At 41.3% G+C, this 27256-nt stretch overlaps 2 protein-coding genes across 5 annotated transcripts in view; one reads left to right on the top strand and one right to left on the bottom strand.

Moving 5' to 3' along the window:
* Positions 1 to 1452: 1452 nt before the first annotated feature.
* CGGBP1 (CGG triplet repeat binding protein 1) lies at positions 1453 to 7982 on the bottom strand. Of its 4 annotated transcripts, XM_077820738.1 has the most exons (3): positions 7941 to 7958; positions 5809 to 6369; positions 1453 to 4999 (listed from the first exon to the last, which is right to left on the bottom strand). In XM_077820738.1, the coding sequence occupies exon 2, from the start codon at positions 6356 to 6358 to the stop codon at positions 5855 to 5857; it is 504 nt and encodes a 167-aa protein (XP_077676864.1). In that variant the 5' UTR covers positions 6359 to 6369; positions 7941 to 7958; the 3' UTR covers positions 1453 to 4999; positions 5809 to 5854. The 4 variants fall into 4 exon arrangements, with proteins under 4 accessions (XP_077676864.1, XP_077676873.1, XP_077676861.1 ...); XM_077820747.1 differs by having other exon boundaries at positions 1453 to 6374; positions 7845 to 7982; XM_077820735.1 differs by having other exon boundaries at positions 1453 to 6369.
* A 512-nt stretch (positions 7983 to 8494) lies between these two features.
* The window catches only part of ZNF654 (zinc finger protein 654), a 58234-nt gene continuing 39472 nt past the window's right edge, over positions 8495 to 27256 (top strand). Inside the window, exon 1 of the mRNA XM_077820717.1 lies at positions 8495 to 8636. Within this exon, the coding sequence (XP_077676843.1) occupies positions 8505 to 8636 (132 nt within the window). The 5' untranslated portion in view covers positions 8495 to 8504. The remainder of the gene's footprint in view (positions 8637 to 27256) is intronic.

The following is a 27256-nucleotide window of genomic DNA, read 5'->3' as shown; positions in this document are numbered from 1 at the left end:
CTGTCACTTAGCTTACCGACCCATTAATGTATCCTAATTAGCAAACCCATTCTGTTTCCAGGCTGCTGATTCATTTAACTCCCAAATCCTGTCTCCTAAGAAATGAGACCTCACCCATGTTATTATGCAGGTCAAGCCAGGCCTACCTTCCACTGTTTTTGGTTTCCTTTTTTATATTGCAGTTTGTTTTATTTGCATTATATTATTGTTTTGCTGCAATATTATCACCCAGCAAAACTGCAATAGTTGTAATTTTTTGAACCACTATAAAAACTAGGCTTAAAGTATGCATCAGCGTGCGCAAGCTCACCTCCTTTGGTATAACCACCAGCTTGTAATCCCACATTATGGGATGGCTTTCATAGAATCATAGGACTGGAAGGGACCACAAGAAGTCATCTAGTCCAGTTCCCTGCATTAACGGCAGGACTAAGTATTATTTAGTATTATAAGTATAGTATAAGTATTTGCTCTTAAAGCATTCTTTTGTAATTTTAACTTTGCTTTTATTTTAACTACATTATGAAAAACTAGTATAAAATATAAAAATCTTTCCATTTATCACCAGATAAAGCAGAACACAGGCTAATTAAAATAACATTTCCTGGGTCGTACCAGAAGTGGTCCGCTTCAGCAAATGCACAATACTTGTTCTTACCAGGACTACAGTATGATGATAATGGGGAAGTAGGACTTTTTATAAACATGGATGAAACATCTGATTCATAGGTCATTGCATAGGCATTTAAATAGTTAAACTGCATTAGAACAGTCATGGGATTATGTAGCAAATCGTGTGATTCTTGTAGTGGGGGATCTGCCACTTGACAATGTCCTTTACTTGTCAGTAACACTTCCAGCCTCAGTGCCATCCTCTTTCAGGATTCCAGAGACAGGCCGCTGCCTTTCCTTGACAGTGAACTGCAGCAACTTCTGAATATTTTATTCATTCCCAGACATATTTATATATCTAGTGACTCTTATTTATTCTGTATTTATCTTTGTAATTTTATAAATCGCATTACAAATGAAGAAATTTAAGCTGTATAAGATAATGCAGTTTATACATAAGTGTGTTTGTTTACACAACGAAAGGACTCTATCTATATAGCCTATTACCATAATATCTGAGCACCTCTTAATCTTTAACATAGTTATCCTCAAAACACTCATTATCGCCATATTACACCTGCAGACTGAGGCATGGAGAGACTAGGTGACTTTTGGCAGACCTGAGTCCAATTCCAATCCTAGGCTAGCATCCTAATCACTGGGATATCCTTCCTCCTTGAACATCAACTTCTTAAACTCTTTCCATGCCATTTTGACTGAGTATAAAATCTTCAGTTTTAAAAACAGGCATAGGAGGGCCTCTTTAGTAATCACTGCAAGCTTTCTGTGACTCAAGAACTTCATATGTAATGGTGCATTCAAACAGCTGGTAATGTCAACTTTTTTTTTTGCTTAAAAATTTATTGAATTCAACACACAACTTTAAAATCTTACACAGACAATGAGTGCTCAGGTTACATGCTTGCGCAAATAAAAGTTAGCAATGAGTACAAAGTGAGCACAATAAACAAAGAATATATCTCACTGCCAGACTTCCAGAGACTCTGTGAAAACTAGGTCAATATGGTATCAAACAAACCAGGGCTGGAGTGCTTTACTGTTCAGTTCCGTACAAGCAGTAAAAAAAATAAAAATAAAATACAAAAATAAACCCAGACTAAAATAATCCTTTTCAGGCTAATGAGTTTTTCTGTCATGAGATTGTCCAACACTTTGCAGAACCAAGTTTCTCTTTTAATTGAAAACCATTCTCTCTCCGACTATGCAAAATGTATGAACTAATGACCAGCCAAATTACAGGTTTCTAAATGCTTTTAAAATAATTAGAGCTAAAAAAGAAATAAATAAATTAAAAAAAAATCAAGAACTTGAATTGGTTGTGTCCTGGTGACACACAAACTGCCTGAACAAACTACAATAAACCTGGTGCATAAACACACAAACGACTGTGAAATATGGAATGTTGTTTTTGCCTACCTTCTTACTCTGAAAACTGGCTTTTAAAAATGCATTTCAAAGTAGTGTACAGATGCCATTAGTTAATCTAGTTTATTTACAAGGTTAAAAAACAACCACAACAAGCAAATATTTTAACAGTGGTAAAGCCATTTGCAGCAGACCCCTAACTCTACCATATTAGAGGTAATTGAAAACCAGAAGTTTCTACCATCCCACCCCACTAAGAGTTCTCCCCGCAAGGAAGCATTTGGAAAAATAATGCAGATTTCTTGTAAAAGTAAGGAAAACCCATGGGATTTTTTAAATAAACTATTTAATAAAATACTGAATTCTTAAGATAGTCTCTTATTTATGAAAGTTAGAGATGAGCTCCAATTGAAGTTTTGATTGAAATTTCGCCCCAGAATCAAGTGTAATTAGACAAGGGCAAAATTTTTATCTGAGCATGACAAAGTTTGCAGGGGTTTTCTGGGACTTTGCATGGGACCCATTTCTAATTTTAAAAGAAAACAAGTGTCTCAAAGGCAATTTGGATTAAAATGGAATCCACATTTTGGATTAGAATTACAGAAGAAACATAATAAATTAACTCACATGCAGCAGACCCCTAACTCTACCATATCACATGCCTGTCACACTTACTTTTTCAAGACTCAAATTTGCCTGGAATGCCACTTGTATTTTTAATATTTTTGTTTATGAATACTTGCCATAACAGACTGATGTCTGGTATTTCTGAACCAAAGTTTCAAGAGAGAAAAATGGTTATCATTTTTCCACTAGTACAGCTACAGTGAAGCTTCAAAAAGGTTTCACTATACAGCACCCGTTATCTTATATAGACAGTATGTGCCTTGTATTTAACATGTCTATTTATTCTTTTCATAACACCCACTGTATTTCCATTATTATTTTGGACATTTGTGCAAACTTAATGACACCAAGATATCTGGACACGCCTAAGGTTTGTTACAAGGGTGTGCTGCTAGCATTGACTTTTCATTAAAAAAGAAAAATTGGCACTGAAGTATTTGAGGAAGCCTGTGAAGAACTACATCAAACTTGTAAATTGATATAATGGAAGTCTAATTTTAGACCACAGATTTTTATCACATTATATAGACAAATATAGTGTTTTAAAAGGCTGACATCAAGAGCTTTATTTTCCATTATCTGTAGTAATCTCCTTAGATACTTGAAAAACAACATAATTTATTTACCAAAGTTGTCTGACACATTTTGTTTCTTCCAACACAAGACCGAAGTGGCCTTTTTTGTTTCATTAGTCTGTGTATCCTTAATCATAATGCTAGCATAGCTTTTTGAAGCGGGTTTATTAGTTTGACAGTAGAGAGCAGAAAAAAACATTTCTGTTTAGGTCTTTTTAAAGTGACTTTAATTTCAACAATAGCCTGTAAAATGATTTTAAAAAATCAAGGCCAGAATTAGTCATCTCAAACTAGCACCTAAAATTGCACTTTTTTCTTTGTTTTAATGGAAGACTGATTTCAAAAATTCATACTCAAGCTGTTTTCTCAATACTTACAACTGTTTCCCCTCTGTGATTCAACCCTACCACAACTGTATGGATGGAGTAGAAAATTAATTCAATGATATCTAACTTTGATTAATGAAGTGCAGATAGCATGACTCCACTGAAACAAGAAGAGGAGCTGTCATGGAAGAACAGAAAAATTTTTTAAAAGAGAAAAGGCTATTGGCATTGGTGACTTACATTCATGTCGTAAGAGGATTTATATGAAACAGGCAATGCATGATCCTAAGTTGGAACAAACACATCCCATAGCGAATCACATTTGTGAAGGCAAATTGAGACATCCAAGATGAGGAGAAAGATTTCAACTACTATTTCTCTCTGAAGTCCTAAGCCACCAATTGATATTGAATGGGGAGACTGCTCTATGTCAAGCCTCACTGGCTTCAATGGGGCTCAGCACCGGTGCAACAATTTGCCTGCACGCTATTCATTTAGTTTGCTGCGTCTATGCAAAGACACCTTGCACAGCAGGCAACCAGTTGCAAGAAAGAAATGATTAAATTGTGTGAATACACTTTGAGCCATTCATCTGACAAGTTCTTGAAGACTGCATAAAAATAGTCCACATTAAACTGTTTCCTCTCTTCAAGCTGATGTGCATTTTACACTACCGAGCTGCAGAAACCAACCAAATTAATAGGCTAATCTGTGTCCCTCTACAACCCCACCTGTAAGCGCAATTAGTTAATGCTACTGTCAGCACTAAATGGGCAAAATGAAGAAAAATGAGAAATATAGTTAGTGAAAACCAAGACAGGGAAAAAGCAGCAAAATAGGAGCTAAACCTGAGACAGCACACTTATGGTGAGTGGAGGGCATGTTGCACTGCCTAGGACATGCTCAGCACCTCACAGAATCCCAGCCCAGAGGAGGCAGGCAGAAAAGGCAGTTGTGTTACTTCCCTCTGCACAATATTCTCTCTCTCCTCACCCAAGAGCTTTCTTGGACCCTAAAGTTTAGTGGGCTACCACCATACTTAATTTAGGCATAACACAACTCCCCCTCAAAAAGATGTGAAAAGGGTTGAGAATTACACAATTTAGAGAAAGAGACAATACATTACTGAAACACAGTAATTCCCTTTTTTTATGATCCAGTGAATGTGGCACTGGCTTGGAAAAGGAACTGAAACCCAGATAACACTTATTCTTCTGTTGCGTCCTTTTCGGTACACTTACCTCATAGCTACATGAGCTATTTGGCATCAACATTAACTGTTTTAAAAACACACTGAGGTCACTTAGTCTGCGACAAGCACAAGACCCAGGAAAAGGATATGAGTGCAAGAGCTTAAGTGACCCCATCCTTAAGTAGGGCTCTTGAACTGCAGCTCCCATGTCCTGATCAGCTCCAGCTGGGTTCTGGTTTATAGGTAACAGATTAAAAAGATGTTCTGCTTCTGCTGTCATGCTAGAAAAACACACAGCAAAATATAGTATAAGTGACTGTGATCAGGCATGTGTTTCATAGGCCAGCACCTTGCTCAAAGACACTAGTCTGTCGGCTTACTATAAAGAGGCGCATTGAAACTGCAAGACAGCAAATTTAAAACTGAGATTAGAAACTGCTTTTTCTTTTATGCGATGTGTAACAAACCTATGGAACTCCTTGCTTTAAGAGAAAAGTGAAGCCATAATTAGGTATTTAGATAGACAAGAACATCCAGAGTTACATGAGATAGGATAAAAAGTGTTTTTAAAAAGGATATAAGTCCCCATGCTGCAAGGCATAAGTCAACCTTTACCAGCAGTTAGAATTTGCTTCTGTGTGCAGGTTACTATGTAATTGGCCATTATATGACTTTTTGCACTCTAACAGTACAGGACTTATTCCTGGTCATTGACAGAGACAGAATACTGGACAAAGATGGTCCATCGGTCTGATGTAGTAAAGTAATTCCTACTGTTTGGTCTTTTCTTGCGTAATGAAGATGTCATGTTGGTGATTGAGTTGGCATAGAAAGTCTCCCATGCACAAGTGAGCGTTTGTTAATGTCACAACCAGTTATGGTTGGCCTTTACATAGTCAGCAATATGATGTTCCCTACCTTGAAAATGAGTTCTGAATCACAGTGGATATAAACTCTACAGTAGGATTATCAAGAGTCTGTGGCACATCATTAATTTTGGTGATAGATTGTCATTTCGACAGTAATACAAAATAAGCTGTAAAACCAATATATAACACTGTGTATGCATGAATATAAAAATAAACCACACCATCAATATGTAACTTTAATACTCCATCCCGAAAATAGTCATCTTCTCAACAGTCTTCTGTACTGAGGAGCTGGTTCTCATTCTCATATCCATCAGGCAGGTACATTTTCCTTAGCTGATCTGACTGCGGAATGGAACTACCATTCTTCACGTGGCGAGACAGGAAAGCTCGCACCGATGGATGGTCAGCTTTCTCAAGTGGGATGTTAGCTTCCAAGCACATCTTCACAAAGTCCTGGATGACACTGATTTTCTCTGTCTGAGTAGCACTGTTGCATTGGAGAGAAGCAGTCAGAGTCCTCTGCTTCTTTCTGACACTCTGCTCTTCAAACTCTGCCTTCCGCTTTGTATGAGTTTTAGACTTGAGATGGTCATTGATTGCAGACTTGCGAACGTGATTCAGGACCACATTGCAGGAAGTACAGAACAATTTCCCTCCATCTTCATGCAGTTCACTCCCAAACTCGGTTACACGATCCCGAGGGGTCACATACAAAGCCGTCTTAGAACGGTTACGGGAAGGAGGAGCTTTCACTCCAAATCGCTCCATTGTTGTTTTCACTACGCTTTTTTTAAAAAACAAGACAAATACATATCAGATTCACGTAAGTCAAGTGGCCTAGGCTCCACATTTATATATCTAGATGTATTTTATTCACTTTAGATATAACTGTGTGCAAAATATTGTACATGCTAGATATGACCACCAGGAAGCCAATGTGAGAGACGTGTACTCAAGAAACAACATATAGAAACGTCAAGATAATTTAGATATCCCACTCAACTATCCTACAGTAGTCTGGGGAATGCAGAGTTTTACTTATGATTCAGATTTGTTTGGTTAATAAGTCACCTTGAACAGCCTGTGGGAGACACAAGGACCTACAGCTATTTTAAAATGTTTACACCAACTGGCTGACATGGTATTTATCTTGAACAACAGACAAATTTCCAGGAGCTGAGACAAAATTACATGAATGGAAGAATGTGTAGCCTCATGCCATGGTGAAAGGGTTTCTGTTGAGGCAGAAATTTCTCATGAACGAGGGTAAAATGTTCTAAAGTTTCTATAGCTGCAGAGGAGGCAGGACCCAGTTTTAAATAAATTCAGACTGCTCATCACTGGAAATTAGATGTGTACTTTAAGAAGAGATTTTTACTGTTAGAGAAATGTAGCTTCTTCCCAATTACTTTTATTAGACAAACTTTGGATTTTGATGCATAACTACTGTTTTGAGAGTAAACATTGCTTCATTCTGTTTACCTCCTTCGAATCAATACCCTTTATTCCAAAAAATACACCCTTCTCAATGTAGTATTAACAAGACATTGCCAAAAATTGCTAATGGAAACACTTGACCCTTTGTCAGAACTAATTTGAGAATATCCACTCTCTGTCGACTCATATCCCAAATACGTATGTATTTAAATTAGAGTCTGAAAATAAGAGTGTTAAGGGATTACCAACAGAAAGCCCTACTGATCACAGCATTAGACAGGAACAGGCAACCCTTGTTCCTTCACAGGGCCCCACTGAAATCAACAGACAACTTGCATCCATCTCATTGCAAAAGTGGGGCCTAGGTTTTTGAAGCATGGGGTGATGTATCTCTGAGACGAATGCACAGATGTTACCTCTGTTTGGCCTAAACCCTTCACAGTAAGTAGTTTGCTGTCACAAAGGCAGCATACGGTGGGTGTCTAGGGGAGGGATAAGAAAGGAGACTGAAACAGGGGGTGCTGAGAGCTATGACGGGGGGCGAGGTGTCTGGTTCTCGCAGGGGACTCGCTCGCTAACACCCACTCACCCGCTGTCGCCCGCCCATCCCGCTCCTGCAGCGGACCCGGCCCCCCCGGAATGAAACACCACCCCCCCGCCCGCACGCAGCCCACATGTTCCCCTCCCACCTAGTCTCTCCCCCCGCCCCATTTACAACCCGCCCCCCCGTTACCCGCCCCAGCCGCGAGCCGATCCCGGCTCCCCGCGCAGGGCCAAGAGCGCAGCGCCCCCCTCTCCCACCCATCTCGCGTCTTACCACCCTAGGGCGGCCGGGGCCCGGCCGGGCAGCCCCCGATCTCCGCCCCCTGGCGAGCGGGCACTGCACAACCAGCGGCCGCACCGATTCACCCACCCAACCCGCCGCGGTAGGCGGGACGTGGCAGCCTAGCGACGTCTGCTCCAATCAGTGAGCTGTTAACCGAAAGAAACATGTCAGGGACTGGTCGCCGGGCGAGACTGCAAAAAGATGAGCAAAGCTACCGTCCATTGGCAGAGTTGGGGGCGGGAAAAATCTGATGGTTGAGAGCTCTTTCGTCCAATCTGGAGGCGGGGGGAGGGATGCTCACTATGAGGGACGGATATCAAACCCAATCAGATGTAGGAAAAAAAAATGTGTTCTGAAATTGATTGACTTCACCTCTTACCAATCACAAGGCAGAACCGAAGTAACGACGGTAGTTTTCATCCAATCAAGCGCAAGCGATCCGAGACAGGGCGAAGGGAGGAGTTAAGGGTGAAAGATCGTGGGCTGCTCTTCCTCCCTCTCTCCCGTTCGCCGATGATTGGCACGTTCAGTAGCCCGTGAGATCGCGGCCGGTGGGAGGTGCCGGATGTGAGGTGCAGGGGAGCAGGCGGGCCATCCGGTGTGTCGGGGCGGGGGAGGGGGGCTCGGTACGCGCAGGGCGGCCGGAGTAGCATGGCGGAAGACGAGAGCGATCAAGAGTCGGAGCGGCTCGGTGAGGAGCTGGAGGCCATCGCGGGGCCGCGCCTCCTCGCCGGGGTCTCGCCCGCGCTCAGTAGCCAGTATTACTGCCGCCGCTTCTGCCAGGTGAGCGCCGCCCCGCCCCGCCCCCGGGCCGCTCCTCGCCCCTCCCCCCGCCAGCCTGGGGGGTGTCCGGTGGCTTGAGGCCGGTTCGGTTCCCACAGGCCGGGGGGGAAGGGCGGCTCGGCTCGGTTCGGTTCCTCCCGCGGGCCCGCGAAGGGGGAGGGGGCCCGTCCGGCAGGTGTTGTCCCGTCCCTAGAGCGGGGTCGGTTTGGGGCCGAGCCCTGGCGGTGGCTGGGGGCGGCCGCTCTCCCCGTCCGATCTGCGGCCTCCTCCCCTGGCTGCCGGATCTGCCGCCCCCCACCGCCCCGTGGCTCTGCCGCGGCCTTCCCCGGTGTCACGGGCGGGGTCGGAGGGGAGCGCTGGGCGCTCGAGGACTGGCCGGGGCTCGGGCTCGGGCGTGTCCACGCTAGGGAAGTGAGGCCTGAGAGGAGAGGAGGGGTGGGTCATGGGTCTGGCCGCGGCGGGGGTGGGAGGCTGTACAGCCACCCCAGGTTAGGCGTTGGCACCCCCCTGGCCAGAGAAATGGCAGCACGTGCTGAGTTGTTTTCTTGTGCGCTGGGGGCCAAACAGGTTGTGTGGCTTTTGTGTGACCGGGGATCCTTGCGGGGAGGATTTCTGACACTGACCGTCGGTAGGAAACACTCGTCTAAATGTAGCGTCTCTCCCAGCGTACTACCAGGGCCCTCTTCTTAACGCCTTTCCTAATGGTTGGGTTGCCTCCGACATTCATCTTGAAGTAGCTTCCCGACTAGCTAACCCGAAAACTGCAGGTAGTTTTTTTTCTGTATCCTTTAATTGGACACCAGGCAGTACCTTCTGAGGAAGCATTGTCCCATTTAAGTGCCACCCAGCTATCTAGTATCTGGCCTAGAAAATGTCCGTGAATGTATTTCATTTCTAAACTTCTGACATACAGCTCCGGGAGACTTTTAGGACGTGGGGGTCGTCTACCAAAGTTCCATATTTTCTCAGCAGATATTGCTAGAATGCTGGATATTTTATGTTGTCTCTTTGAATGGGACACTAACTTGACATTGAGTGTATTGAGATTTAGACTGTAAGCTCTTTAGTTCAGGGACTGCCCATTTGTTCTGTGTTTGTGCAGAACCTAGCACAGCATGGTCCATGACTGTGTGTGCTATGGTAGTATAAATAAAAATAATAAATGAGTCGAAAATAGTTTGGTAGTGGATTTACAGCCATATTTCTGTTGTTCAAACTTTTTTCCCCTTTGTTGTGAGACACTCATATAAACATAAACTGCCAGCACACAATGTCAAAAGTACAAACTGAAAAATCTGTCAAATATTTCAGTTATAATAATTTAACTGTTGCTTGCAACAATAGTAGGGAAAAATATTCAGACAGAAGTTGTGACTTTGAAATTGATGGGTTGTCTTAATTTTGACAGGGAATGGTATACTTTTTTATCCAAGGATAGGCGTTTGGTCTTAAATCTTTCCAGTGAAACTTGTTTTGTAATGCACCCTCTTCCCTCAGGAAGAGGTACTGGTGAGGTGATAGTTGTATATGCTAATCCCACCACCCACACAGGGAGATGAATAAATAGACAACAGGAAGAGGCCAAGACCAGAGAGGGAACTTGGATACAAAAAATGTATAATCCATTTTATTAGCAATGCAGTGTTTTAAAGCACCAAACAGTTGGGTTTTGCTGCAGTTTTGTTGGCTAGAGATTTTGCAAAACTTTCCCAACCTCTTACTCTTCTGTTCGAAGAGTGGAGGTGGGTGCTAATTTTGAGTGTGTGAAGGATTCAGTTTTTTTTTTCTTCAGGCAGTATACAGGTTTTCAATAATCCAAATCAAAGTAAGTGTCAGAACTTGTTTTCATTCTATCTGATTTTTAGTGTTGGCCAGATGAACAGTAAATGCAAATTTGTGTTCTTATTCAAGGTATAATCTGGGCGTGTTGTGGAAGTATCCTTGAGTCTCAAGGCTTGTCAACATAAGGCAGTGGTTTTCACATTGGGATATTTGAGCACTTGTCAAGAGATGTGAAAAAAATCCTATATTGGTGGACAGCGTACTTTATTTAGTAAGACTTGGCAATCCAATCACGGTTAGGGTCATTACATGTCTCAGATGGGGGTACAAGGTGGACCACACTATTTAGAAAGGGTTACACAGCCTAAAAAGTTTGAAAACCACTGGCATAAGGGATTTCTATTCCTGTGTAGCTGCATTATTCCAAATCCCCACCATAGAGGAGCTGCAGCTGTGTAAAGCAGGGTTTGCAGCTATGATTTATCATAGTTTGGAAAAGGATTAAGTTGCATAGGTACAAGCCCCATATTAAATCAATGCGGTACATTTATAGTGAGGTTTGCAGTGGTGCAAAAAGCCCTCAACCTCAGTGTGCGTGCAGCAGAACTGCTCACTAATATAGAATGATGATATAAATTTCTAGATCCCAATGACTTGCATTCTCTCAATTTGTTCTCTCCTTTTAAAACTAACTCAAAAACAATCCGTCTTGCTATTAAATGCTATGTTACTTTGGCATTCCTTTTCTCATTTAGATATTTTCTTCATTCTCTAAACAATATCTTCTCTTCACTCAGTTCAGAACCCATCACAACATTCTAGACTCCTGATCTGAGCTTTGTGCTGGTTAAGTTCAACCAAGAGACAGGCCACTTCAGAACCTCCTCCCTCCCTTTTGTACCAATAAAAAAAGCTTGTACTTCTCCTTTCTGAAGTTCTTCAGTAGTGTGGAATTTAATTAACATCACTGTATTCCTGTTCCTTGGTCAAAGAGAAAAAGCAGCTGTGTGGATAATTTCTTAGAAAAGATGCTATGAGGTTGAACTGTCTAAAGGAAGCTATTTGTTCCTTTCCAAAATAGCAAGCAAACTGTTAAAATAACTAGGTTGCAAGTTAATATGGACAGTGGTATAAATCAGCGTCACCAAATAATATTATTGCGGGTTCAGGTATAACCCTAGCACTCTGCGGAATGTGTACACAGCTTATTTTTATGGTTGGGATATGTTATAAAGAGGTACCATGTGTTGGAACAGAAGGACCCCTTACTCTGTTGAAGTGTGCTTTATTGTATTGGAATTTCAATTTAAGATATTGGCTTGAGAGGCAGTTATGACAATATCTCTGTTGTATATTCTATATCAAATAGTGCTTTTCTAGATAGGTGTGCCTACATTTTAAGAGGGTAAGAAGGGATTAGTGTGGTGGTACATAGATTCTCTAAAATGACATAATTGCTTGATTTTTTTTAATGATGTCATAGATGTGCGCCAGCATGCAATAGTTTGCAGCTGGGATCTGATCAGAAAAAAAAAAGCTCCTCACAAAATACCTGAGCCCATTATGTGGAATAGAGGTGGGGAATGTTGGGGAAAGACAAAACCAGCAGTTAGTGGGAGTGGGAGGCAATAGGAGGTTGAGGTAGCAAGTGACAGTTTAAAACTGTCTCATTCTCTGACAATGGTTTTTCTGAAGCAGTTTGTAGCCATTTCAGCCACTTGTGCCAGACTTCGTAGGTGAAAGGTAAAGTATGGATGCTTTATGTTCTACATGTAGGTCATGATTTCTGCGAGGGGCTCTGCAGGGTGCAAAGGCTCTGGATAGGTGGAGATTGCTGCAGACCAGGGGACTTAAATTTATAAAAGAAAGCAAGTTAACACTTGCTTCTGAAAGGGTAAATGAGCTTCTGGTGATAGTGAATAGGTATTTAAAAAAAAAAAAAGTCAGGAAAATAATTGTTTTCAGAATAGTAGAGAGAGTATATATAATTTCCCTGCTAATTTCTTATTCTTTCACTCTGAAGTACTTTTTATAGGGTGGCAATGAGTTGCTTAAACCTACACATAAATGTTAAAAAAGCTTTTGAAAAAATAAATTAAAAAATGTGAAGTGAATGAGCCATATTTCAATAGCAGTCAGCCATCCAGATTGTGTATTAGTAGGCAATTGCTGCATTTCTTGAGTGGCTGAAGGTATTCAGTCTTGTGCCTCACAGTGTACCCAAGACAGCCTTTTAGGTAGCCTGCACCTAGTACCCAATTATGTCCTACTCCAGTGTGACTTATTGCAATACTCACCCATATCCATTAAATCTGTATTAAAATACACAGATCTATAGCATATCTCTGTTTGTACATGTCTGTGCTTATTCACCAAATTGGTAGAAAACAAAGGAGTGTACAACTAACTCTTCAAGCTCTGTAGAATGTATTTAGTAACTTAAAACAATAAACATATATACAAGGACCTAAAGACTTTTGTTAGTTTCACTGTTCATTTAGGAACACTCCTTTATTGCAATGGATTACTTGCAAGAGATTGCTTCTAGATTATTTTTTTTGTGCTCTGGATTGCTGTTTTTGTTCTTTATGTCAGCACAGCATGATTTCTTCGTATAGAAGAGCTAATTCAAACTTTCTAACTGTGTAAAATTAAAGATCTTTAATTCAAAGCTTCTGTATACCAGTACAGGCTGAAAGTGACCACCTCTGTGAAAGTCGTCTTGATATTTTATACATGGCCCTTCAATAGTATCTTTCTGAGTATCTGAAAGAGCTTTACAAAAACAAGTAATGGTGCACATAAAATTTGAAGTTGTTAACGCATGTTTTGTTTTCAATGACTTCTGTTTTTATTCTTTTCAGTGACAACAGTCATTTGGAAGTTGTTACCTCTGGGTGCAAAACTGGAAATGGTGGCTCCAGACAAGTGATAGGCTAAAGTAGAAGGTTAAGGCAACTCTCTAGAGGGTTATAAGTGTGTTTATGGATGTTGTCCTGGCAAAAGAAAGTATTTCCAGTGTTAGCTGCTTTGAAAACAAACCTTAAAGGTAAACTGTGGAAGCACATAAAAATGGAAGTATCTTGACAGATCACTGCAATTATGGTAAAAACAATATTGAGATATGCCTTATCAGTGTAGTGAGTAAGCCCCCCTGAGTGCATAGTAACGTTTTGATGTTACACAACACTGCTGTGACTGACTTGATTTTTTTTTTCAGGTCACTTAATGTGCATAAATTTGAGAAGATTACTTTCTGTGTTTCTAAGAAATACTTGTGGAAATCTTTTATTTAGTGACTTGGTTAAAGGGAGCTCTGTAGATCAGTTTACAGCATATATGTTAATAATTTAAATTCAAGTTCACCATAGCTAGTATTTTGTGATTGGGTTTATATAGTTGTCTATACGGTTGTGTAAAGATACTAAATTTTATTTTAAATGTTGCTAAAATGATTACTAAATGATTCTGGTCTTAAATAGAAAAGGAGGACTTGTGGCACCTCAGAGACTAACCAATTTATTTGAGCATGAGCTTTCGTGAGCTACAGCTCACTTCATCAGATTATGCTCAAATAAATAAATAAATAAATAAAGCTTATGCTCAGATAAATTGGTTAGTCCCTAATGTGCCACAAGTACTCCTTTTCTTTTTGCGAATACAGACTAACACGGCTATTACTCTGAAACCTTAGAAACTAACAAATTTATTTGAGCATAAGCTTTCGTGAGCTACAGTCCTCCTTTTCTTTTTGCGGGTACAGACTAACACGGCTGCTACTCTGAAAACTGGTCTTAAATAGCAAAGGAGTGTAAGGACTGAACAGTGCCTGCTATCCTCTACTGTGACATCAATTTACAGCCCTGCACAGAGGGAGGTGGCACCATTTGCACCACAGTTTGGTTCTGTTTTGTTTTGCAGATGCCAGCTCGTCTATGATGGTTTTCTGTTCTCAGATAATAATTTAGTAGTGAAAACTTACTTGCTGAAATGGTTTAATACATGTTTTAGCCAGGGAGCAATTTTGAAAATACTGTTTATAAAACCTTTTAAGACGCTACTGGAAAAACTTGGTCAGTGCTTCTAATTTAAAAATAAAAGGCTAGGGATTAAAAAGAGAATTTGGTAAGCATTTAGGCCAAAATGGTGCAACTTGTTACATTTTTCACGGGAAATAAAATGGCTACGGTAGTGTCTTAAATATTGTTTTTAGCTATATCTGTTTTGAGTGTGTGCCTCATTTTCATGTGGAATTTAGATACAAAGACATTGGATATGTCCATAATGTAGGGAAAATGTGAATGTTTGAGTTTTTGTTTTGGTAAATCATTTATTACCCTTCTATTAAATACAACCTTTTAAAAAAATTTTCAGTTTAAACTAGAGTCAGATTCAACAGTGTATTCACTTTTTAAACATGCAACGCCCCCCCCCCAAAAACAAACAAACAAACCTTAGTATAGTGGGTTTATGTCAACCTCTAGTTACCTTCATGTGTTTGGGGGCCTTCATGAGTCTCATACCTAATATTTTTTCAAAGTTATGCATTGGAATTTAACCACTGAAATCTCACTGACATTCTAGGGAGTTGCAGAGTTCAATCCCTATGCATAACTCTGCATCTTAACCCTCTCACATAATAAAAAGGTTTCAGAGTAACAGCCGTGTTAATAATAAAAAGGTAGTTCTCAAGGCCTCAGAAGGTATGTTACAGCCCCTTGTATCAATTATGTATCAATATCTGATAATACAAAATCTATCAAAGTTCTTATAGCCACTCGCTCAGGTTAACATGCTTTTCTTTTTGTGTAGGCCCTGATTCTTGGGCTGTTTCATATGCAGAAGTCCAATAGAAGCTAATTTTGCCAATTTCAGAATAAGTATTATTGGATTTTATTTTTAAATGGATCTAATACAGTTGTTTGAAACCTACTAAGGGAAAATCATATGTTGCAAATAAACTTGTGTGTAACATCTTGGATTATTGGAAGCCAATGGAATTTAAAAATTCATTTAACCTGTCAGTGCACTTTACATATTTGCTGCATTTTCTCGGGTTGGTCAATAAAAAGGAATGAAGTTCATTGCACTTATAATAAACATTCAAATTTTTTAGTTCTGCGTACGTGTTAAGCATGTATGGGTGTATTTAAGGTTGTAGTGAGATTCTTTTTTTTTTTTTTTTGGTTTAAATTGTTTCTTTTGGTCTTAAATTTTAGAAAATTTTACTTCTAAACTTAGATTTGTCACCACTTTTAAAGATTGTATGAAAATGTCCATTACGAACCCTTTTTCATATAAGCACTTTACGTAACAATGACTATTTGGGTGTAAATTAGCAGCCCCATTTTACAAATGGAAAAACAACCATTTAATAACTTGCCCAGGAAACTTGGTGTAGTAGAACTCTGGGCTCCTTGGTCAGATACTTGCAAACCTTGTGCAAATCACTGTTAATATGAAAAATAAAATTACTGTGAACTACATTGGTGCAGTTTGTTTGGTTTGCTGTTTTGTTGGGACTTCTCCCAGAAAGCCGGCCTAATTGTAGTCACTCCTGATTTCTAAACATCATGCAGGAAATGTTTAATACCTGTGGGCATAATCCCTTAACTGTTCACATTCATATTACCAAATTATTCATTTGTTTCACTTGCTCCTATTTACCCTCCCCTGAATTCAGTCCTTCTGTCCTTGTTTACATTCTCCCCTGGTCATGCCAACTCATCTACTGCTTGTTTAGTATTTTCCCCTTCAATTACTTCCTACTGTTTCTCCTAACCATCCAGTTCATCTTTGCTTTATGCCTATCCCCAAGTCAGTTAACTGCTGATGACCCTGTACACCCACCCCCCAAATCTGGTAATTGGCTACTCCCACTCCCAAATAAACTAGTGCTTGTCCTTCCTCCAGTCTTAGGGCAAGTCTACACGACAAAATTAAGTCGACCTAAGTTACGTCAGCATACAGCCACTGCAGTGAATTAATTAGTTTTACGTGTCCACGCTACGCTCCTTGTGTTGATGGTGTGTGTCCTCACCAGGAGTGCTTGCACAGCTTTAACTGCCAGTGTGGAGCTTTGTGGGATGATTTCTGAAAGGCAGCAATAGTTGACATAAGTAACACAGCGTCTACCTAATTACATTGACTTAAGCGCTACGCCTCTCCTGGACGTGGAGTTACATTGATGTAGTGGGCAAGTTACTTTGGTGGGATCTACATTTTTAGTATAGATTCGTACAGAGTTAGGTCAATGTAAACTGCCTTAGGTCTACCTAATATTGTAGTGTAGACCAGGCCTTAGTGAGTCTCTGGAGTCTCGATTCTTATTGCTCTTCTGTGTACCAGGAGACAGGAGTAGTCAATAGGCAGACTGCAGGCCAGATCTGGACCGCCAGATGTTTTCCAGTGGACTGCATGGGCTGTGCCTGCTCCCCAGTGCAGGATCTCCACCCCCTACTGGGCGGGGCTGTGGGGCATGGGGTGTCCCTGGACAGCTGTTTGTGCAGCCTCAGTCCCACGGGCAGCAGCACAGTGATGTGGGGGAGGGATAAGCGGCAATGTTTGCAGTGGGATGTCTCCACACACACCTCCCCCACAGACAGCCTAATGTGTCTGCAATATACCCTGCCCCTCCAGTCAGGGAGCAGTGGGGTGTCACGTGCTCGATCTGAGGGCAGTGTTGTCCAGGCCCTCATTCAAACTCTTGTCTTCTTTCCCTGGAGACAGCAAGGCCAGCTGGGCCATGGAGCTGCGACTCGTGGGCCCTAGGCAACCTGGCTGGTAAGCACCTGACAGGATTCTGCAGCATCCACTTGTGCCGGGGCACTGAGTGCAACACAGTGCCCCTCATCTTGGCCTCATGCCCACCCTCCCCCGCCACCCCCGAGCGGTACCTGGGGCCCTCCCTCATCCTGGCCTCAGTGCCATCTGCCCCCATGTGGTCCCTGAGCCCCCCTCACCTCAGCCACAAGTGGTCCCCGGAGCCCCCCACCCTGTCCTCGTGTGCTCTCCACCCCCTGTCCTTTGGAGCCAGTCCCCAGAGCCCTTTCCAGTCCCTCCCACCCACCCCAACCGGTCTCTTTCCTTCGTTAGTCCACCTCCGGTCAGCTTCTGCCACATCCCGGCCTCCCCGCATCTGCGTAGGGCTGGTATCTGAAGTCTCCTTGGTCCCTCCTGCTACCTGAAGATTCCTTCCTGCCCCTTTGCTATCCCAGCTCCCAAAGGGGCATTGCACCGCTAGCTGGATCATAGTCCAATAGCTTCATCTCTTGGCTCTGACTCAAAAGTACTCACATCCTGCGTTGCTGCCAGATCCCAGCCCATACCCATTCCTCTTCCTCTCTGCCTCCATCTCTGCTACTTGGCTCAGTTGGGGCACAGAGGAACTTAGGACAGGAAGGGGGAGTGGCAACACCAGGCAGCTCGCGCCTGCCCTGTGTGTCCCCTTTTCAGTTTAGGGAGATAAGGTCACCTTACTCTCCGGGTGGGGAGCTGGTGGGTGGTTGGCGGGGGGCAGGAGGAGTGTTCTGGATCTTGGCGAGACCTTGACCTTGAAATTTGGATTTGACAAAAAATACACTACCTGTGTGCTAGAATTTTCTTTCCTCTTCTGTTCTATAGTGTTGGCACTGGGATCTTCACTCTTTATTTCCTATCCCACAAGCTTAGGGAAAGGTCAAGCTTGAATCTTTTCTTCTTTTCCCACAAGCTCTGGTAGGAAGGGGCAATCAAGCCTTAGATAATCACTCCCGTGTCTACAACTCGCACTTCCTGGCTGAGGGGAAAAAGGGGTCACAATGGGTGCTGGAGGAAGGGACCTGCATCTCTTTGAGTAGGAGAACCAGCATCCTCTTCCTCCATTTGGGAGGAAAATGAGCCCCAAAGCCAACTCTTCCCCAGCTACGAAGTAGATGTCTCCTGCTGAAAGGGTTTGTTTCTGTGGTAACACTCACTATTCCAGGGGTTCTCAAACTGGGGGTCGCAAGGTAATTACATGGGGGGTTGCAAGCTGTCAACCTTTACCCCAGTCCCACTTTGCCTCCAGCATTTATAATGGTGTTAAATATATAAAAGTTATAAAGGGGGTTGCACTCACAGGCTTGCTATGTGAAAGGGGTCACCAGTAAAAAAGTTTGAGAACCACCGCACTATTTAGCGTGTAGTCCATTCCAGCAAGGTGCATAAGTACATGCTTGCACAATTTAGGGGGAGCTGTGGTAATGACGATTCATTAGGATATTATTAACATAAGTTATTAGTGTAAAATATTTTAATATTGATTAACCAGTTATAGGTGTAAAATTCTAGGATTTAGCTTTTTGATAGAGGGGCTGACAAATTATGGGTTTTAAATTAAATAAACTGTCAACAAGTACATTTCTGGTGCTGCTCAAACAGCTGGTATTTAATGCTACCGTGTGAAAACAAATTATTCTCACCTTATGGGGGGAAATCCATTTTTGTTTTATTTATTTTTAAGTCAGATATTGATAAGGTTCCAGTGAAAGTACAATCATGTATTCTGTATGTAAATACTCATTAAAGAAGTATTACCCAGTTTTTTGTAAAAGTATATCCTATATGCAAAAGAAGTATCAGTTGGCTTTGAGACAATTTGAAGCTAGGTTATGTTAAAACTATATGCTCTAAGACTGCTTTCATTGTATTTTTTTAATTGCTTCTTTGAAAAACAGTTTGCAAAATATATCTCTGCTATAACAGGATTTGTTCCCAAAAGAATGAAAAATATCGTGTTAAACATAATATATAGATGGTGACAGTTGCAACATGATTTAACTGGAAGAGAACTAGCATAAAAGTCTAAAAGAAATTTTACTGAGCAACTATGCAACAAAATAACAAGAATGAAAAACCTATATGAAGTTGTGGAAAATTATGGAAGTTATGCAGAAATACCATGTGATCATGTAATCAAAAACTACCGTATGGATATATACAAGTTGTACAGAGGTAAGGTTGCAAATTCAACCTTTACCAAAGTTAGGAGAAAAATTCATTTTCCATAAGGTAACTTGAATAGTACATTAATATATTTTTTTCTGAAGCAAATGTTTCTACAAAACCATTATTTATGTTTAAGGCTACGATTTAGTCACGGAGGTCATGGGATTCTGTGACTTTACCAGACCTCCCTGACTTCTAGGGCTTTGGGAGGAGGAGGCGGGACTGCACCCCTGCCCTACAGTGGATTGGCTGGAACCAGGACCCTGCACTCCTGCTGTTTCATCCGGGGGAGGCTGCAGCTGGGGCCGGAACCTGTCATGTGTCAGGCCCCCCAGACCCAGTGCATCCCGAGCTTGGTAGGGGCCATGTACCCCAGCCCCGCTGCTTTCACCAGGGACAGCAGTTGGGGCCAAGTGCCCCCCTTGCGACTTCCCAGAGCCGTGTGTGTCCCCACTCCACTACGGCCGGGGCTTGGCGGAGACTGAATTGGGGGCCACGCACCCCTGTCCCGTAGCTGGGCCAGCTCTGGAGCAGGGGCTGTGTGCCCTCTGTGGCTGTGCCTCTCACTGCAGCTAGTGGAGTCAGCGATGTTTTCCCCCTGCCACGGTGAGGGGTTCGGCCTGTCAGTCTCTTCTTTCCCCCCACGGGACTCCATTCCTCCCCCCTACCTCTTATCTGAGTACTAGCAATGTCATTGCACCTTCTTGTTTGATTTGGAGGTGATCTCAGATGCATTTGCCTTTTTCATCTTTGTAAAATCAGTTACTCTGTATAAAGTAGCCAATTTTATAAAAATGTCAACAGCTCTCTAATCCAAACTGGGCCTAAAAAAAGGTTAAAATTAATGTTAATAAGGTGAGGGGAAATATGATTTTACTCTTTCAGAAATATAAATATTTAGTCAAATGACACTAATATTGAAATCCATGTTTGTTTTCACTGAACAAAACTTTGTCCCAAGAAAAATACCCATGCCAATGAACATCTGGATGGCTTTTTTTTACGGCAAAACTTAGTTTTCATGCCTTAAGACCCATGACAACTTAGTTGTATAATTTGTTTTCTTTAGAATAGCCAATAACTACTTCTTTTTTCAAGTACAAAAGGAGAGACTTACTTTGGCAAATTAAAAACTGATTAACCAGTATATCTCATTTTTACATGTAGAACATCAAGTTAAAATTAAATGCCACTTTTCCAAAAAGAATTGCGGCTGCAGCACAGTGTAGGTAAACTGTGCCTCTGTTTTGTCATGTTAAATTTACCTTAGCATGTATCTTGTAACACTGTTTTTTCCATAGTGAAGGAGTGTTAATGTGGAATAATTTCGTTGCCTTCAGTAGAGTTGACTCGTAATTTAGGCTAGTGTAATTAGGAGCGGAATTTGACCTCTAATACCTGCTGAGTCAGAATGTTTGCAATATTCTTAATTCCTGAAGACAGCAGCACAGTCATAGGTGAAAATTTTTAATAGAAATTGAACTATATTTTTAATTTAGGCTGTAAAAATAAAGTAAATCAAATCTTAAATTTTCCATTATAATTTGAAGTACACCGTCATGAAAAAAGTAATTGTAAACACCAGTAAATGAGAAAACTCTTGTGGATAGTATTCTTTGTCCACCTACTGCTATTTATTGGTTACTGGAACTATTCTTATTACTCATTATCTTGCAGCACCTAGTAGTGATATTGTATCGAGCCATGCTGCCAGGAGTACAGGGCCAGCATGAGAGTCTAAGGCCTTTACACAGGAGGCTAAGGCTGGGGGCAAGCTGCTCAGCCTTTATGGGAGGAAGGCAAACCTCACCTGAAAGTGCAGGAATCCTTTCTGTGAAGGAATCCTGTGGAAAGTGTTCCCTCCTGCAGCTTTTCGCATTGGAAGCAGGGCAGGAAATGTTCTGGCATTTGATTTATTAGAATTAGCTTGCATGCACTTTAACAAGTTAAGTTTTTTCCTCAAATTAATATCTTAAATTACTGTTAAAAAAATTTGTGACCCAAGACCTCTTAATGACAATTGGCAAGGTGATGCAGAGGGAATCTCATGAGACTGGTGTGTACATTATAGTCCATCAAGTGATGTCATGTGGGACCTCAAATGATAGCTCTTGTTACACTGGTCATGAGTATAGTGAAACGTATGTACAGATACTGCATAAGAAGTTGTGTTTATGCACAGGAAAATTACTCTTAAAGTTTATCAAGGTACGGTCACGAGCAATGGTGAAAAACAGGTTTTCTGTCAGAGGAGGTATTTAGTCATCTGTCTGTTTACGTTTAAATTGACTGTTGTCTTGTTCACAGTGTGTCCCCTGGATCACCCCTTTGAACTGAATACAAATGTAGGATTGTAAGAAAGAAACTAAGGGGGGAAAAAACAACACAGCATGGGGTAGATAAATTTATCTTGAGGTGCATACCAAAGTTTGCTTGACTATATTTGGGAGCCTAGAAGACACCCAGGCATGCTTCACTGAGGAAGTAAGAGGACAGCGCTTTTGCTTAATTAAAAAAAGGTTTTAACGAGGCTTGGTTGAAAATGCTGGAGAGAACTTTAGGTGAGATAAGCTTCTTTAGAGAAGAGAGTAACTTGTTAGTTAAATTTAGTCTGCAGAAAATGTTAGACTTTTTTATTTGTAACCGTTTGTTTCCAATGTTCTTACTCACTATTACTCAAATCTCTTTTCTTTGATGAGAAACTTACTCGTTTTCACAATAAATATATCTGTGCTGTGGTGTTAAGCAAAATGGTCCTGAGTTGAATCTTACAAACTGTGATGTACTGTTCCTTTGCAAATTGTAAGCCTGGTAATTCTGAGAGTTCAGTGGGTGCTGCAGGGAATCCTCTTAAGTTTTTGGGGGTGGTGTGCCTACAGAGAGAGAACAAGGCCTGGAAGTTGCCGGAGGCTGGTGGTTTCAGGAAGCTGATCCACAATGGGCACAGACCAGACTGCTGCACGCAAAGGGAAGGTGCAGCGCTGCCTCACAATGTTTTCATTAATTGAAAGTTGGTTGTACATAGATAATACCCATTTCTTTCTTAAGGGTCCTAAAAGGTCTTACTAAGTGCTCACTCACCGCTAAAATGTACTGAACTCCGGGGTGAAAATTTGCATCTGTTTTGCACTGACAACAGTACGCATATGTTAGGAGTGGCAACGAGCAATTCTCCAACTAAAACTATAGTTAAACTTAAATAGTTCAGTTTTAATAACCTGTAGTGGAAATGGGCCATAATTCCTTACTCTGGGATAAAGCTGACCTGGCCATGTATTAGTCATCAGTTACTGTAATTAAGATCAGTGCTGGTACTAGAGTAGAACCATTCCCAAAGTACAGGAATTTGAAGTGATTAGCCAGGCTTTTTTGTCTGCTGCAGTCTCTGATGGTATTTTATTTAGTTGTCATTGTTTTTGAGAAACTGATCAGAATAGTGAAGTCAGGAGAACCAATCTTTCTGTTTTAAGCAGTGACTAAACACTAGGTAGCAGATACCTTCTTTGGTCCAGGAATTTTGGTAGACCCTATGAATTACAGCTTTCTTCTTTTCTCCAGTGTTCGTAAACCAATAGTTATTTTGTAGTCTGGGTTATAAATGTATGTCCAAATTTATTTTTAAAGGTCATAGTAGTGTGACAGTTTCAAGATATGCAATGTATGGCATGCTAATTCAGCATATTCAGCTTGAAAAATTCAGGTTTTTTTTTATATAGAAGGCACAGCTGTTGAGAGGGCTTTAAGCTCAAACTTTAAGTATACAAGCAAGTTTAAAATAAATATGGATCATTTCCCCCAAAAAACTAATGTTCAATCTTGTCTGGAATTTCTTTCCTTAACAAATACTTCAGTATATTTCTTCCCTCCATGTACTGGTGTTTCCAGTTAGCTGGGTGAAGAAAATGTCTAACTTCATAGATTTGGGCTTATGGAGACCTCACTGTTGATTGAAAAATGAATAAAGGAACACAGGACCGCTATTCTAGTCTTTCCGTTTTGTTTAGCTAACTTCTGTCTTCCTGTCTACATTTCTCTTGTTTGTCCACGTTTCATCCTTTTCGATCTTGTTTTTCCTTTATTTTGTCATAGTGATTGTACCTAAGCATATTACTCTTTGTACTTAAAGCATGTCTCCTTTTGATGGTTGCTCTGTTCTTGAGTGCTGGTTATTTACAGTTACTCTTTGGATGGGTGGCAGGACAGGAATTTTGGCAGGAGGTGATGAATGCATGCTCGACTCACTAGACCAGAGTTGGGCAAACTATGGCCTACTGGCCGTTTTAACCAGCCCTCAAGCTCCTGCTGGGGAACGGGGTTGCAGGCCATTCCATGCAGCTCCCAGAAGCAGCCACATGGCCCCCCTCCTCCAGCTCCTACACGTAGGGGCAGCCGGGGGCGTCCACTCTGCACGCTGCCCCTTCCCCGAGCGCCGCCCCTGCAGCTCCCACTGGCCGGGAACCGCAGCCAATGGGAGGTGCAGGGGCAGTGCCTGCAGATGGGGCAGTGTGTAGAGCCACCTGGCTGCGCCGCCGCGTAAAAAGGGACATGCTGCTGCTTCTGGGAGCCACTTGAGGTAAGCGTCGCCTGGAGCCTGCACCCCTGAGCCTCTCCCCACGCCCCTGCCCCAGCACTGATCCCCCTCCCACCCTCCAAACCCATCAGCCCCACCCCAGAGCCCCCTCCCACCCCCACACCGCACTCCAGCGCCCCAGCCCGGACCCCCCTCCCGCACCCTGAACTCCTCATCCCGGAGCCTGCAACCCCTCCCATACCCCAACCCCAATTTTGTGAAGTTTCGTGGCCCGCCATACAATTTCTATTCCCAGATGTGGCCCTCAGGCCAAAAAGTTTGCCCATCCCTGCACTAGACATATGTACTTCACGTCTCTCGTGCTTATTTATGCATACATATTCTTTCAAATAGAGGGGAGACAAAGTGAATTAGAATGAAATGGAAAGGTAGCAATTCAAAATGGATAAAAGCACTTTTTTCACAACACAATAGCATGTGGAACTCAGTACTACAAGATGTTGCTGAGCCCGAAAGCTTAGCAGGATTCACAAAGGGTCAGACGACATTTATAGTGGTAACAAAAATATCTAGGATTAATCTAATGAGTATAAAAAACCCAAGTATTGAAAGCTATTCAGTGTCTCATGTTTCATAGTATAAATCAAAATTTTAACTATTGGAGGTCAGGGAAAAAACCTTCCCTGGGCATGTTATGCCATAAGGTGGTACTATGGGGTTTCTTCTACCTTCCTTTGAAGGAACTGATACTGGCTACTGTTTTAGACAGGATATGGAACTAAATGACTGGTCTGATCCAGCGTGTGAAATTCATATGTTCCTTTGCCAGTTCTGTCAAAGTCTATAAACAAGTGTAATACTAAGATCGGTTTATCTGCAAATGAATGACATTTTTTGGAAGTTAATAGAATAGTGTAAATAAACATACTGGTGTAATATCCTAGAGATGGAAGATCTTCATTTGCTTATAGAGTAGAAACAGAAAACGTCCCTCCACACCATCCTTAAATCCCAGTCCTGATTTGTATGAGACTAAATCTTAATTTGAAAACATAGTTTAGTTTCCATGACTATTCAGTCTTTCAACCATCTGCCAAAGGCGCTAATTGTGCCTGAGGTGTTCATGTTGCAGACAGATATCTGCTACAACCAGGACCGATGCCACCTACTCATATCCCATAGGCCAATGAACATCTTAGTCTGAATGGATTTTGGTAACTACTGATTTGATCCAGAGGCGCAGAAGTGAAAATTTTCATATCCCATCACCCAGTCCACTCTAAGTAAAGTAGGAAACGCACACAGTTTCTTCTAGACTCGATCTGTTCTGAATGTGTTATAATCTGAAATGAAAAGGAACCCCATCACAGCTTACCTCATCCATTCTACTTGGCTGTTTGTGTTACGATTCAGTGTAACATCTGCTCACCACAAAAAAAATAAAGGAGTTTATTCTTTGCATACTTGTGACACACAAAAGTAATATTCCCTTTTAACAGTTGAGAATTGAGGCACAGAGCAGTCAAGTGATTTGCCCAAAGGTATCTGAGAAGTCTGAGGGTATGTCTACACTGCCCACCTTACGGCACTGCAGCACTGTAATGTGCACAGTGTAGACATAGTTTATCGCTGGGGGAGAGCTCTCCCAGCGATTAAAAAACAAAATAAAACAAAAAAACACACCCCGAACGAACGGTGGTAGCTGTCTATCCAGGTGCTTTTCAGCGCTAAATTTTTTTGTCGCTCGGGGGGGGAGGGGGTGTTTTCACACCCCTGAAGGACTAAAGTTTTAGTGCTGAAACTGGCAGTGTAGATACAGCCTGAGTCAGAGGCCATTTTGAATCTGCATTTTTTAAATCAGTCCTGTACTTTTGCCACCAGGTAGCATCACCTTTTTTTCTGCACTGCCATTTTTGGCTCGTCTCTAACCATTTATATTTGCATACAGCATATTTAGAATTGTTAATGGTAATCGGCTAACAATATTTTGCCTGTCAGAGATGTAGGTGGCACATGGTTGGCTTCCTGTAAATGGTCATGCCTTTTTTTGTATCGTAGAATGGATACCCTATTCATGTTTGCGTAGCTGGTCTGGTTGGTCCGCACAGAGCTGTGAGAACAGTGGTAGGACATCTGAATGCACTGCCGCCCAGTGTACATGTTTTCTGAACATTCTATTTTTCTTCATTTAATTGCTCTGATTTTTCCCAGATGCCCTGAAAGGAACATAGTTAGACAGTATATGGTAGTTGTAAATGCATGAATACTGTTGTAGCAGGAATGGTACTGTATGGACACAAATGGAACAGAGTTATTGGTCACTGGTTAATGTGGCCATGCTTCTGCCTGATATGGGGATTACAGTTGAAAACTGTAGCATGGATATGGCCTTGGATGGGAACTAAATGATCTTCATTTTAATCTCACATTCTTTATTGTGCTGATGACCTATCCTAAGTTTAATCAGTTAAGGAATATTTTTGATGTATTTGTAAATTTGTGTTGCATACAGTCTTAGATACAGTAGTATATCATTATAGTTCCATTTCTGATAACTTTAGGCTTGGAAGAATTAGATTTTTATCAATTAAATGTCAGTAAATGTCAGTTTCATTGTACACATACAAAATAACAAAACACAAATTTCCATCAGTGATAACAGAAATTTACAGATAGGCAAAAAAAAAAAAAAAAATGCCACTTAAGAACTTACTAGGGTTTTATTCAAGGATATTTACTCTGTATATTCTGATATGTGATGTTGATAGTTTGTGTTTTAATGGTTATAAAGCTTTAACTTTTTAAATCCCAATATCTCCTTTAATTAAATAATTGTCTGACCTCCCCATAATTTCCCACAAGTGTGAAAACTAACATTGATAAAAATTGAAAAAAAAAGAATAGAATTCTCTAAAGCCTACTTAGAACGTTGTAATACTGTAGTGCTATATAAGATTCATCAAGAGTTTATTTTGTGTTCCTAGTATGGCCACAGTCTCAGTTTTAATTGTTTGGGGTTTAGTTTGGACGGGCTACATTTTACAAATGTTGTTAATAGTGTAAAAATATAAAAAGCCAGGACTACTTAGGATTCAGTAATTAACAGTTGTAAACCTCTTGCATGCAGACACGAATCAGAATAAATAAAATTAGGATAACTCTATTAATGCAGAGGAGTTAAACCAAGGATGATTTTGGCCTCATATTTTAACTGGCCAAGGCTTCGAACTGGTGTGTTCAAACTAATTTATCAAGGGAGGGGTATGTAGTGTGCGTACATACACTTGAATTCTTTGTATTTTTAAGGTGAACCTGTTGTCAATAATGCTTTGGCAGAACA

This window comes from Eretmochelys imbricata, chromosome 1 (genome assembly GCF_965152235.1).
Source record: "Eretmochelys imbricata isolate rEreImb1 chromosome 1, rEreImb1.hap1, whole genome shotgun sequence".
In the NCBI taxonomy this organism is placed as follows: Eukaryota; Metazoa; Chordata; order Testudines; family Cheloniidae; genus Eretmochelys; species Eretmochelys imbricata.
This window is presented reverse-complemented; position numbering and strand designations above follow the sequence as displayed.

Bases quoted from the DNA above. Each gene is read 5' to 3' on its own strand.
- CGGBP1 (XM_077820747.1), bottom strand. From the start codon at position 6,358: ATGGAGCGATTTGGAGTGAAAGCTCCTCCTTCCCGTAACCGTTCTAAG.